The sequence below is a fragment of the Vipera berus genome, assembly GCF_964194415.1.
Source record: "Vipera berus genome assembly, chromosome: 3".
In the NCBI taxonomy this organism is placed as follows: domain Eukaryota; kingdom Metazoa; phylum Chordata; class Lepidosauria; order Squamata; family Viperidae; genus Vipera; species Vipera berus.
The window spans coordinates 119575135-119588659 of record NC_138204.1 but is presented as its reverse complement, the minus strand read 5'-3'; the positions used below and the strand labels follow the sequence as shown (position 1 = coordinate 119588659).

Genomic DNA, 13525 nt, shown 5'->3' with positions numbered 1-13525 from the left:
AGTTAGCCCGTTTTTCCTGGGGAAAAAAGATCCCTATTGTTCAAATAGGGATTTTTTTTTAGGAACCCTTTGTCATAAATGGAATATTAGCCAAAATAACTATATTGAGTTCAGAAAACAGCAATTTGAACTCTTTATTTGAACTGAGCATCTATTTATTTTTCCCAACCAACTGAAACCAAAATAAGAATTCAGACTAAAAAACCTAATGTATTTATTCTTTTTCACTGATACCAGATTTAGGTTATAGATTACATCACTATTGCAAAATTTTAATGTCCAAAGTTTTCACTCTTTCTTTGATGTCTCATAGATTGTAGACTGAGAAGTCTACTTCCATGCTGAACTGACATGAATTCTTCGTGTCACATGGATTGTGATATTGCAGACTGGCTTGCCATCATTCATCTGGAAACCTATCAAGATATCTTCAAACAACATGGATATGTCTTAGTAAGAGATGTGGCCTCTCTCCGTAAGGAGGACCTACAGAAACTTGGCATCACTGCTACAGGCCACTGTAAAAGAATTCTGAATTTAGTACAGCAAACCCATCTCTTTGTGGACAACAAAAGTGGACACATGGCAGAAGATTCCCATTCAGCTGAATGTACTTATTCTCCAGATAGACCTGTGGTAAAAAATGAAGAAATGTTGGCAAAAACTATTTCTGACTCTGAGGTTGATCATGATTTAGCCAGTCAGCTACAACTTTCACTTCTGAATAAAGAGTCTACATATCCTATAGAAAAGCCAATACCTAAACCCAGAACTGTATTCCCACATGATCATGGAACAGCCAAACTACAGCCAGACCCATTGTCAATATTGCTACCTGTTCATAAACCCACTTTTTGTTCTGCACAAGCAATGCATAATATTCAAGAGAGATTTGAGCAAGAAAAATGTACCACAAATGGTCAGACTTTTGATATAACCGCAGAAGACCAAGTCCATGCTCTAGCTTCTCCGAGAAGAGCAATAGAGGATAATTCTGGAACTGGTATTCAGAACTTTGTTCACATCAATGAAATGAGTACTGAAGGAAAGCATTTGTCTAAAACTTTGTCCATTCCTTCTATTCCCACGTTTTCCGGTCTATGTAGCGGCCAGTCTGTGGACATCAGTTCAACCACATCCATTTCAACTGCTCAGAAAATACAGGCAGAGACTGTATTTGTTCCTTCTGTCCTCATTCAGACAGCCTCCCTGGAGAATAAGAAAGAGATGTTACCAGATGCTGCTTTGCCCTTGCCAGTTAAAAAAGTAGAAATGAAGGAGAGCCTGAGAGGTGTGACTAGCACACAGCATTCTGAAATAGTGCTACAAAATGGAAATTTTAACACAGAGAAGACTGGGTAAGTACGTATGCTCTTCCTAGCAGTGTGGTTTACTGCTTTCAATTAGAAAGGCCTCAGCTAGAGTAGGAAGACTGTGAAAAATATTGTGTGTCTATGTGTACATATGTATATGCCAATCATTAGTAATAATAATAGAATAGGAATGGGGCTAATCTTTACTGCCAGTTTTTTGTTGTGACAGAAGAGAAAATACATTAGAAACGATATAATTAATTTGATTCAAATAATATTATATTTACATTGTGCCAAATACACTTTTTGTTCTGATGCCATTTATTATTTTTGCCATAATACATTTTTAATATGTATTTAGACAATATGGTGATAATGTTTTTAGATCTCCTGGTAAAATTTTTACTTATGTCCAGTTTTTGTGGCGATTGTGTAGGTTGAGGTCTACTTGTAATTACTGGCCAGTTTTGGCTGTAGCACACACCTTTCTCCATTAAAGTTGTTGCTTTCTGTAGCTATTTTGTTTTGCATTGCTGCTAGAGACTAACATGACACCTAGCTTCCTCAGGCAGCCACTTACATAAGTACTTGGACAGTGATTTCCAAAGACGCAACAGATGGAAACTTAGAGAGATCCAACCTAGAATAAAGGAGAAATTTCCTATGAGTGAGAACAATTCCTTGAATGGCTTGCCTCTAGAAGTTGTGAGTGTTCTATCACTGGAGGTTTTTAAGAAGTGTTTGGATGGTCATTTGTCTGCAATAGTATAGGGCAGACATGTCAAACGCAATGTATCGGGACAGTTTTGCCATTGTCGCCAATGGGGTTGGCACGGCTTCTGTGTGACGTGTCTAGCCCATGGGCTGGCAGTTTGATGCCCCTGGTATAGGGTCTCCTGCCTGAGCAGGAGGTTGGACTAGAAGACCTCCAAAGTCCTTTCCAAGTTTGTTAATCTGTAATTCTGTATTCAGCTCCCTCTCCAATTCTACCCAATCATGCATTATATCTCCCATATCACGCAGTATTCCAATGGGGCAATATCAGCAGACTTTCTAAAAAAAACCCGGCAACTTCACTTCACTGCTGCTTCAGTTGCATGCTATTGACCTTAATAGCAGCTTTTTTAAAAAAAATGGAAGAGAACTCAGGTGCCCCTTTCTCTGTGTTATCTCCTACCACATCACCAGCCTATCAGCCTGGTTCATTTTTGGACAACTGTCTACTGCTCTCTTGGAATAATGCTAGATATGTGTTCCAAACCATTCCAAGTAAAAACCCACTACCACACAGTACCTCTGTTCCAGTGGTATGTCCTTGAAAGCTGGCATAGGACATTTGCAGTCTGCTGCAATGGTTGTAAGTGTGAAAAACAATCACGTCACTTTTTTCAGTACCATTGCAACTTTGAATGGTCACTAAATGAACTGTTGTAAGACAAGGACTACCTGTATATTTCCAATAGCAGAGAACAGGACGGCTATAAATCTCAAATAAAATCTTCTCTCTCTTTTCTTAGCTCCCTGGAACAGTTGTGCTTGAATTCACAACATTCATCTGAAGGACCTCTCAGCTATTCAAGTGAGTGAAGCTTGTAGCTCTCTTGGGCAGTAATGGGAAAGGGCAGGATAAGAGAGATTTTTCATCTAACATTGTAAACTCTGTGCTCTGCTTCTTGTGTGTTTTCAGGGAAACACAGTACCTATGGCAATGTCATTCTTTTTTTCTTTTATATTGACCTATATTACCCAGTTCTAAACAGGTTGTTTAGTTTTGTAGTATGGTGACCAAAATTGATTGCAGGAACACTTGATGATGTCTGCATGATTTCTTCCAGGGGGAAAGATATGAAATTGATTGCTCAGCTCCAGAGGGGCTTCACTGGACTGGGCTATACTAGACACCAGGGACAATGGTTGTTGTTTTCTTGTATGAGTGACATGTTGCCATCGGTCTGTCTTTAAAGGTTCATGTACAGTTTCTTTCTTCTGATAGTTGTTAGTTCCTTATTGTGTTCAGTTTGGTTACAGTCTTCTTCCTCTGGTTGGACATTCTTGTTTTGTAGATTGAGTCTCAGAGTGGCTAGAGTTGCCTCTACACCTTCTACTTTTTCTTCAAGTAATTCACTCAGTTTACATTTGGTACATGTGTAATTTTGGTCCTCTATTCCAGGGCTTTTCAACCTTTTCACAGATTGTACCACTTTTAGGATATGGCAATATTCGAATACCACCAGTCACCTAGCATGGTGTAAAAAACTTGACCAAAAAAAGGAAAAAAGTGATAAAGTACAGGTAGTCCTCAAGTTACAACAGTTTGCTTAGTGACTGTTTGAAGTTACAACGGCATTGAAAAAAGTCACTTATGACCATTTTTCACACATAACTTTTGCAGCATCCCCAGGGTCATGTGATTTACATTTTTGGAGAAGAGCTGCACAGCCTTAAAAGCAGAGTGGTGGAAAGATATTTGTGATGAGGGAGGGAGAAAAACAAGCAAGAAACACAGGTGGGGAAGGGACTCCAGGTGAGGCAACGCCGTGAGTGGCATGAGAGTCCACCAGTGGTGGGATTCAACCGGTTCGCACCAGTTCAGTAGAACCAGTAGCTAAATTTTGTTGAGTTCGGAGAACCGGCTGAACCGATGCTGCCTCTGGAAGTCCGTTCTAAGCCTTGGAGTCCTAGAGGAGGTCTCCCAGGCCTAGAACAGCCCACCAGAAGTGCATGATGTCACTTCCAGAAATCTGTTCTAGGCCTGGTGGAGACCTCCCAGGCCTAGAATGGCCTGCTAGAAGTGCATTGATGTCACTTCTGGAAGTGTGTTGTAGGCCTGGGAGGCCTGGAGGAGGCCTCCCAGGCCTAGAACCAGTGGCGTAGCGTGGGGGGTGCAGGGGGGGCCGGCCGCACCGGGCGCAACATCTGGGGGGGGGCGAGTGGCAGCCTTGCGAGGCGATCTGAGAACAGGACGGTGCCCGGGGCCAAGCAAGGCACGGGGGAGCGAGAGAGGGAGACCGCTCGGGTTATTTCGGAGAGTAGCGGACGGAGAATGCGGAAGGCGCCCAGCTCGCTTCGCCCCGAGAAGGAGGGCCGAGCAGGCGAGGCTGAGCCCGCCGAGGATTTGCAGCGAGATCCTTGGAAGGCGGTGCCCAGAACGGCGCTGGGAAGGCTGGGCTCCCGGCCTTCTGCGCTGATTGCGTGGCTCTCTCGGAGGCGCGCCTGGGTGCTTAATCTTGTCACACGAGGAGGAGCTTGGGTTTTGGTCGTCGGAACCTGGAGATTTTGCTTTGCATGGCGCCGTTCACGGTGTGTTCCAGTTTGTTTTTAAACCTAGCCCGTGAACTCGGTTGAGGATCTCTTTAACTGTGACATCAAAATCCAGGAGTTGTTTTAATTGCACCCTGTTTAAATTAATTGCTGGAGCACCCTCTGCCTTCTTTCCAGCTTTGATAGGACCGGTTTTGGCTCTCCTGGTGATATGATAATATTGGTCCCCTAGAAGGTTAAATACGTTGGGAAAGGTGGCTTAATATCCAGAAGTTCTGCTTTTTATTCATTGAAGGGGCAAAGTTGTGCATGGTTATTTGGGAGCAAGTTGCATTATCTTAAGTAGTTGTGGTGGGTTGTTACATATCCTCTGGTTTTGAGGTGTGTGCACCTTTATGTCAGTGTTGATTTGCATGACTGCCTACACTAGGCAGTCTAACCTAGTTTTCTTGATAAGATTTCAGATGTGGTTTGCCATTGCCTCCTTCCTAGGGCTGAAAGGGTGTGACTGGTCCAAGGTCCTCTGTTGACTTTGCTCCTAAGGTGGGCCTGTGGCTCACCTGGTTTCTAACTTAACCATTACCCTACACCAGACTAGCTCTCCCCTGTAGAATGTCATTTTTCCTTTCTTTGCAGAATTTACAGGTAGTCCTTAACCTACGACCACAACTGAGCCCCAGATTTTTCTTGCTAAGTGAAACATTTGTTATGTAAATTTTACCCCATTTTACAGCCTTTTGTACCACAGTTGTTAAGAGAATCACTGCAGTTATTAAGTTACTGACACGGTTGTGAAGCGAATCTGGCTTCCCCATTGACTTTGCTTGTAAGAAAGTCATAAAATGTGATCCCGTGACCCCAGGGACACTGCAACCGTCATAAATATGAGTCAGTTGCCAAGCGACCAAGTTTTGATCACGTGACCGTGGGGTTACTGTAAGGGCCGTAAGTGTGAAAGTCACATTTTTCAGTGCTGCTGTAACTTCAAACAGTCACTAAATGAACTGTTGTAAGTCGAGGACTACCTGGACATTCTTCCTCAGCATCTTGGAAGCTAAGCAGCCCTAGGACCTGGTTAACATTTGCTTGGAGGTCGTTGGGAAGTTGCAGAAACATCCCAGACGTTTCCTCAGTTTTAACCTCACTTACATATTTCTGATATGGGCATGTCCCAGTTAAAAAATAAGAATGAAAACATGGGCCGATCCATAGTTTCAGACTTACTGGAATTATTGACACTTTCTTTAAACTAAATTTGTACCTCAGTGATTTCATGACTCTGGAGATGCCATATGCCAGAGTTAGGCAACCTTGGCTCTTTTATGACTCATGGACTTCAACTCCCAGAATTGCTGGCTCAGGAATTCTGGGAGTTGAAGTCCACAAGTGGCTTCCGGTTGCCCTGCGGGTGAGATTCAAGGTGCTGGTAATGACCTATAAAGCCCTAAATGGCTTGGGTCCGGACTATCTAAGGGAACACCTGCTGCCGGCATCAACTTCCCATCGTCCTGTGCGCCCCCACAGGGAGGGCCTTCTCAGGCTACCGCCGGTTAATGAATGCCGGCGGGTTATTCCCAGGGGAAGGGCCTTCTCTGTGGGTGCGCCTGCCCCATGGAACCAACTACCTACGGAACTTAGGACTGCCCCCGACCTTCGCTCATTTCGCCGGGACCTGAAAACTTGGCTCTTTGATCTGTTTGGTCCAGACTGTGGGGTTGTTAATTTAACTGGGTTTTAGATTTACTCTTGGGGCTTGAATTTAATTTAATTGTTTTTAATTGATTTTAATTTTTTGTATTTCATGGTTTTAAACCGCCCTGGGTGTATAAGTGGAAGCTGCAAGAAAGTTTAACTAACTTTGTTGTCACATTAAGAATCTTTCTTACTATCACTGTTTCTACAGCGAGTTGTGAAAGAAGTTTCTCAAAACGTAAACTAATTAAAACATATCAGAGATCTACAATGAGCCAAGAAAGACTGAGTAATCTAGCAATACTGTCCATTGAGAGAGACTTTAATGTAGATTTCAATTCCGTTGTTGAAAAATTTGCGCTAATTAAAAGCAGGCGAATTTAAATTAATCTGTATATACAGATTGATATCTTGCACTTCTATTAAAGAATTACAATTAGAGGTACAGGATTGAGGAAGTTGGCTCCATCTAGCCCAGTCTTGGATCATCTCCAGGGTATGGTTCCATTTTGATGTTTAGTTTTTGTTCTTGATATTTTTTGTCGTTTACGATGGTTGTGAGACGACATATAATAGCATGGCCCATGCTAGGTTACTACATTTGTAGATTTGTATTCATAGACCTGCTGAAAATGTGGAGAATGTGTAATGCATGTTCGCACTCAATAAAGTGTTTGAAAATAAACTTGTATTTAGATGCATTTTACTTTAATTACATCAGTATTTTCATAACAAACAATACATGTGCTTAGGGGGTAAGGGTTTCTTTAACTAATCTAGTGGAAGAGACTCGAGTGCTAAAATCCACGGGTTAGGGGGCGCAAATTACTTGCCTTGCCCCGGGTGCTGACAACCCACGCTACGCCACTGCCTAGAACAGCCCACAGGAAGTGCATGGATGTCACTTCCGGAAGTCCATTCTAGGCCTCAGAGGCCCAGGCCTGCATCCAAGCAGAGAACTGGATGTTCAGGTATTTGAATCCCACCACTGGAGTCCACGTTACCTGCGCTACGTCGCCGGTTTCAGCAGGCAGTGGCGCCCTCTCCTCAGCATGCAGAGAGGCTGGGCCGGGTGAAGCTGAACCTGTCTGGGTGCCCACAGAGGAGGCGGTGAGTGCATGGTGCCTGGTGTTCCAGGTGACTGTTTTGCCCCGCAGGCTGACCGTGTTCTGAGCACTTCCCTTTTACCTGGGATGCCAGGCGCCAGGTGCTCGCCGCCTCCTCTGCATGCACCTGGTTCAGCTTCTCACCAGCTTCACCTCGCCCAGCCCAGCCTCTCCACGCAGTGAAGAGAGTGCGCTGCTGCCTGCCAAAAACGGGCAGGCTGGGGTCTGGGCAGTGTAGCACAGGTAACATGGACTCTCATGCCGCTTGTGGCATCTCCTCCCCCAGAGTCTACAGGTGTGTGAAGTGGGCGAGGGCCATTTGCTGGTCTCCTTCAGGGGATGCTGCCTTTCTTCATTCCTCCCAGAGGGCAATCCTTCCCCAGCTGCGTTTCTTGCCTGTTTGTCTCTGCCACCTGTGTGTGCACCCGGCACAGATGGCTGCCACAAAGTTGTAGATTGGCTCAGCCAATCTCAATGTATACATGTTGTACTTTGATAATAAAGGCTCATTCATTTATTCATTCATCGGCTGCCAGCAGGCCTGTTTTTTTATCCTCTCCTCTCTTGCTCCTTCTCCTCCTATTCTCTTCAGTGCAGCTCCAGCTAACTCCTCTTCCTAAGGCTGCATCTCCATTTTTCTCTCCCTCTCCTGCCCAAACTGCCTCCTTTTATTTCCCTTCCTGTCTCCGCCCCCTCCTCTTTTCTCTTCAGGGTGTGCCCAAATCTTCACTTTCCATTGTTTCAGGTTTTCTTGAATAATACTTATATCCTTCGTTTGCTATATTCCAGTTATCAGAGTCATTTCACTATGTCTTCAGCATACTATTAAATCATGTTTATCTTTCTGACTTTCAGATACTTCAAGCTCCTTTAGTGTATTTTTCTATTCTGTTAGTGTATAGAAAATGAAGGCCATTAACTTTCGACCCAATGTTCTTTCTGAATTTTCATTGGTTCAATGGGTCCCCTTGTTAGTTCTGCTGTTCAAGTTTGTCATGCTTTGTATGAATGCATTTTAGCAATCCTTGTTACTCTGCAATGTAATAAAAGTAGGCAAATGATAAAACCTGCACCATTACATCATGTTGCCAATTCCACAACATTATCCACAGTATTTATCTCAAATGTCATAATACAACAACATAAGACCTCATTGAAAATATGCTGGAGTTTTTATGTAATCTGCAGATGCTTTTGTTGTGAGACGCAATTCATTATATTTCATCATCCAGGAAACTCAGAGCGTGGTCCCGTGAACCAAATCTTTCCCTTCAATGTAATTTGTTGTGTTCTTTTTTTTCCATTTTCCCTTCCTCAGAGAATTTTATGAGCAAATAATATAATATACATGGTGATCAAAATACCTAATTCATTTTTCATGGAGAAAAAAGAGCAACAGCTCATTTTTTGAAACAACAGTACTAGAAGCAAGGAAGTTTTTCTAATTGCTAAAACAAAACTTCCCTCCTTCCTGTGTGCCTATAGCACAAAGTTCTTTCTGCTAACAAGAGGTACATAAGAGACAGTTAGACATGATTTTTTTTCTATTTTCCATTTCTGTTCTATCTAGATCAGATTCAACCTAACTTGACTGAAGTATCTTTTCATTACATTTTTATTTTTGAAGTAATTACTGCTTTGTCCAACTTTGTTTTTCATCAGATGTTGTTGACGACTTCATCAGCCCCTATTGTGAGAGTCTGTTTGGACATTGCTGGCCCACCCAGGGGCAGGTATGGATATCTTACACTGTTTTTCTGTGTTCTTCCAGACATTCGCCTATCTCAGCATTGGCTGGTATGTGTGTGTGGATTGGGAGGAGGCAGCAGGAGAGAAGCAGATGCTTAACTTTGTATAAACTGATGAAATTAGGATAGACTGTGAGTGCCATATGATAAGCTCAAAGAAAATTTCACCTGAGATTTATAAAGCAGTAAGGAAAATTTAATACTTGTAATTGTTAGGAGTCAAAAAAGTAAGGATCAGCATGTTCCCAAAGCAATCATTATATACAACTACGTAATAGGGAATGGCCATGTCTTCAGGCCCATTTTTTTCCTTCTTAGAAGGAAATATAAAGATAATTTACAACCCAGTATGAAAATTCCATTGGCATCAATTTATGCACAAAGAAAAAGAGTCAGAGTTGAGCATCTGGCTAAGAAAAATTGGTCATTGTTGTTTCTGCTGAACTATTATTTACTATTGTAGAATTCAGCAACTTCTGAATGCCAAGACTATGGAGATGTGCGAAAATATATAACAAACCAGAGCAAGGACCCAATGTAAGTGGTGTGTCTTCTTTTCTGCCTATAGATGTCATGCATGATTTGTTCCCTTTAACATGCTATGTTAATATGCAATGCAATTGTTTGATATGCGATGCAAGCTTTATAGAACATCCAGATATCACAATCGAAGTTTTTAGACCATACTTCATCCATTTTTCCTTTAAACCTAGGAAGAAAGAACCAGATCAGAAAAGCAGTTCTCAGGAGCACAGGTTATGAGGATTCTCAATGAAAAGGGGCTAAGTCCTATACCCATAACATGGATTCTTGTTCTTTTAGAAAATAGATCAGTTGAATATTTTGGAAAATTTTGTCTGAACTTCTGATTTATAATTAGCAATTAGATTTTGCACTAGAATTGCAAAAGGATGTACACAATAAACAGATGTGCCATATAATAACTACAGGTAGTCCTCAACGTACGACCACAATTGAGTCCAAAATTTATGTTGCTAAGTAAGAGATTTGTTGTAAGTCGTGGACTAGCTGTACATGTGTCCTCAAAATTACAATTCTATTATGATAGAGGATGGGAGAAATATGGGGATGCTGGAGTGGGTAGAACAGGAAGGTAGAAGCTTCTTCTGTCTTATAGTATGAACAAGATAACACAATACATGGCAGATGACCATGGAACCTTAGTTTGGAAACCTTCAGTGAAAAAGAACTTAACATTTCAGTGGAACAGCACAGAAGAGGACAACAGAATTATTGGAATTTCCAAAATCTGCCTTACAAGAAAAAGCTCCATTATTTGGAAACTTTAACAAAAATGGCAGCTAAGGCGGATGACGAGATGAAGGTCTACAAAATCATGTATGGCAAAACATCTAGAGAAGTTGATTGGAAGAAGATTTAAAAGAGATAAAAGAAAATATCTCTTTAAGCTGGTGGAATTTATTATCATGGGGGTCAATAATTTGGGTGGCTTTAAAAGGGACTGGAATAGTTCATGAAGGACAGGATGGGACAATTTCAGAACTGCTACTCTTGAAAACTCAGGGTTACTACCTGACTGGGAGCAGCAGGGAGCAATGGCAGAAGAAAGTATCTATTGGCCATTATGAGAAGATGGAGAATTTACCTTGACTTTTTATGGTTATGGAAAAAAACCTGACAATCTCTCATCCCTCTTTAATCAAATTATTTTTTCCCCCTTCTTTTTCCCTTCCCCAAACATTTGCAGCATGTGTTGCTGCCACAAGGAGAAGAGGAATAGGAAAACACATAAGGGGCCAATCTGGATCATCTTTATCCTCAGCTAGGCAAGAGAGTTCCCAGACTATAAATTGAAATAGTCTGTTTTGAGCAACCTTGTGTTTACAGCAGTGTTTACAACTTTGGCAAGTTGAAGATCTGTGGACTTCAACTCCCAGAATTCCCCAGCCAACATGGTAGCTGAAGTCCATATGTCTTCAAGTTGCCAAGATAAAGAAACACTGGCCTAGAGGGCTGCATTGCTTTGCAAGAGTCTGCAACCAATTTCCAACCAATCTGCTTTGCTAGAGACAGAGCAGTCTGGCACTAGAGCAAGAATCCAGCAGAACAGAGAAAATGTGTGCAGCCTTCAGCTTCTTATTCCCAGAAGCGAGATGTACCATCTGCTCAGTAGTGCCTTCTCTGTAACAGCAGTTAGGAAAAACTGATGACTTAACTACAGAAAATACCAAGGCAGATAGTGCATTTAAATTCTGATATTTGGAGTAGCCACAGTGCCACACAGTCCATCTCAAGAGACAAGAGTAAAAAGCCAACAATGTATTGATCATGTATGATGAATATAGATGACTATACTCCATGTGAAGCTCTTGGACTAGTCTAAAGGATCAAGAGAAATCAGGATGTCCATCAGCCAGATGGAGTAGCAGCTCACTCAGTTATAATATGTATTATAATATGTAATATTGCCCAGCAATCTGGGCAATATAGAATCATAGAAGAGGACCTAGTGAGGACAATTAACCAGTGGAACAGCTTGTCTTCAGAAATCGTGGCTGCTCTTTAAGAAGAGACTACACAGTCACTTGTCGAATAGAATAGAATAGAATAGAATAGAATAGAATAGAATAGAATAGAATAGAATAGAATAGAATAGAATAGAATAGAATAGAATAACCACAAGTGAGCCCCAAATTTATGTTGCTAAGTGAGAAATTTGTTAAGTGAATTTTACCCCATTTTATGACTTTTCTTGTCACATTTGTTAAGTGAATCACTGCAGTTGTTAAATTAGTCACAGGGTTGTTAAGTGAATCTGGTTTCCCTATTGGTTTTGCTTGTCACAAGGTTCCAAAATGTGATCACGTGACCCCGAACACTGCAACCGTCATAAATCTGAGTCAGTTGTCAAGTATCCAAATGTAAATCACATGACCATGGTGATGCTGCAACGGTCATAAGTGTGAAAAATGGTCATAAGTCACTTTTTTCCCTGCCATTGTAACTTCGAACAATCACTAAGCAAACTGTTGTAATTCGAGGACTACCTGTTATACTGTTTTAGTTATGTGTCCCTCTCTTTTATATTTCATTTTTTTGTCTGTTAATTTGTCAGAGAGTTCTTTCTGTAACCATGCTGGTCGGGTGTCCTGCCTTTTGTTGATTTAGGGCTGGATTTATGAGCATCACAGAGGAAGTTTGTAAATAACTTCTACTATAATAACAAGAGCAGTCATCTACTGCAAGAAAAGCAGCAGAGTTACACTTCTTGTAGCACTGTCTTTTCTAGACCGAAAGATAGGTACTAAGTGGAAATCATAGATCTAATGCTGGACTAGCTGACCAGACAAGAAAAATAAACAAAAATTGGCTACTTACTATGCACTCATGCGATATATTCTCCCAAATGCCATGTTGCTCAAACCTCTGAAAAATCTTCATCTTGAACATTTGTTTCTTTGCCTCCATAGTTAACAACAATCACAAAGTTCCTCCTGGAATTCTGGACTTCAGCTTCCTTTGTTTGATAATGGTTCTTCCATATTTCTCTCACAGTTGTCATCCTTGCTTTCTACAGTGGGAATTCTATAGCATAACACCTTTGGAGGGCTCCAGTTTTAGGAAAGCTGCTCTGCCTAGTTTAATCTCCCTCTTCCATTGGGGGAAAAATAATCCTTAAAATAGCAGACTACAGTTATAGTAGCAGAGAAGTTTAATATTTTGTAATAATATAGTTAAATAAGTGGTGGTGGAGGAGGAGGAGGAGCAGAGTGTGGTATAGAGAACAATGGCTACAAGAGAATGGAGGACACTGCAGCAGGGAAAGAGGAAGTAGGGAAAGGAAATACACAGATTTTAAAGGTAAAGGTAAAGGTTCCCCCGCACATGCGTGCTAGTCATTTCCAACTCTAGGGGCCGGTGCTCATCTCCGTTTTAAAGCCGAAGAGCCAGCACTTGTCTGAGGACGTCTCCGTGGTCATGTGGCCGGCATGACTAGACGCCAAAGGCGCACGGAACGCTGTTACCTTCCCACCGTAGTGGTCCCTATTTTTCTACTTGCATTTTTACGTGCTTTCGAACTGCTAGGTTGGCAGAAGCTGGGACGAGTAACAGGCGCTCACTCTGTTACGCGGCACTCGGGATTCGACCTGCCAAACTGCTGACCTTCTGATCGACAAGCTCAGCATCCTAACCCACTGAGCCACCGCGTCCCTAGACAGATTTTAGAGGCACTTAATTCTTACAAAGCTTTTCATTGACCAGTTTCCATACAATATGAAAGCTTATAACTGTCAATATATGGAGAGCAGCCATTCACTAAGGAGCTAATATACTTCTAATGGTTCTCATTTTTCTCACATTTGTTTCTATTGCTACTCCAAGTGTGAGGAATAAAATAAATTCCACTACAAAGGTGTTGGAA

General features: G+C 41.8%; 1 protein-coding gene across 1 annotated transcript in view; it reads left to right on the top strand.

The window, feature by feature from the left end:
• Nucleotides 1-351: 351 nt before the first annotated feature.
• Nucleotides 352-13525, top strand: part of ARAP3 (ArfGAP with RhoGAP domain, ankyrin repeat and PH domain 3) — a gene marked incomplete at its 5' end in the record, with an annotated part of 117575 nt that continues 104401 nt past the window's right edge. The window contains one exon of the mRNA XM_081325543.1: nucleotides 352-1358. Coding sequence (XP_081181669.1) covers nucleotides 352-1358 — 1007 coding nt within the window. The remainder of the gene's footprint in view (nucleotides 1359-13525) is intronic.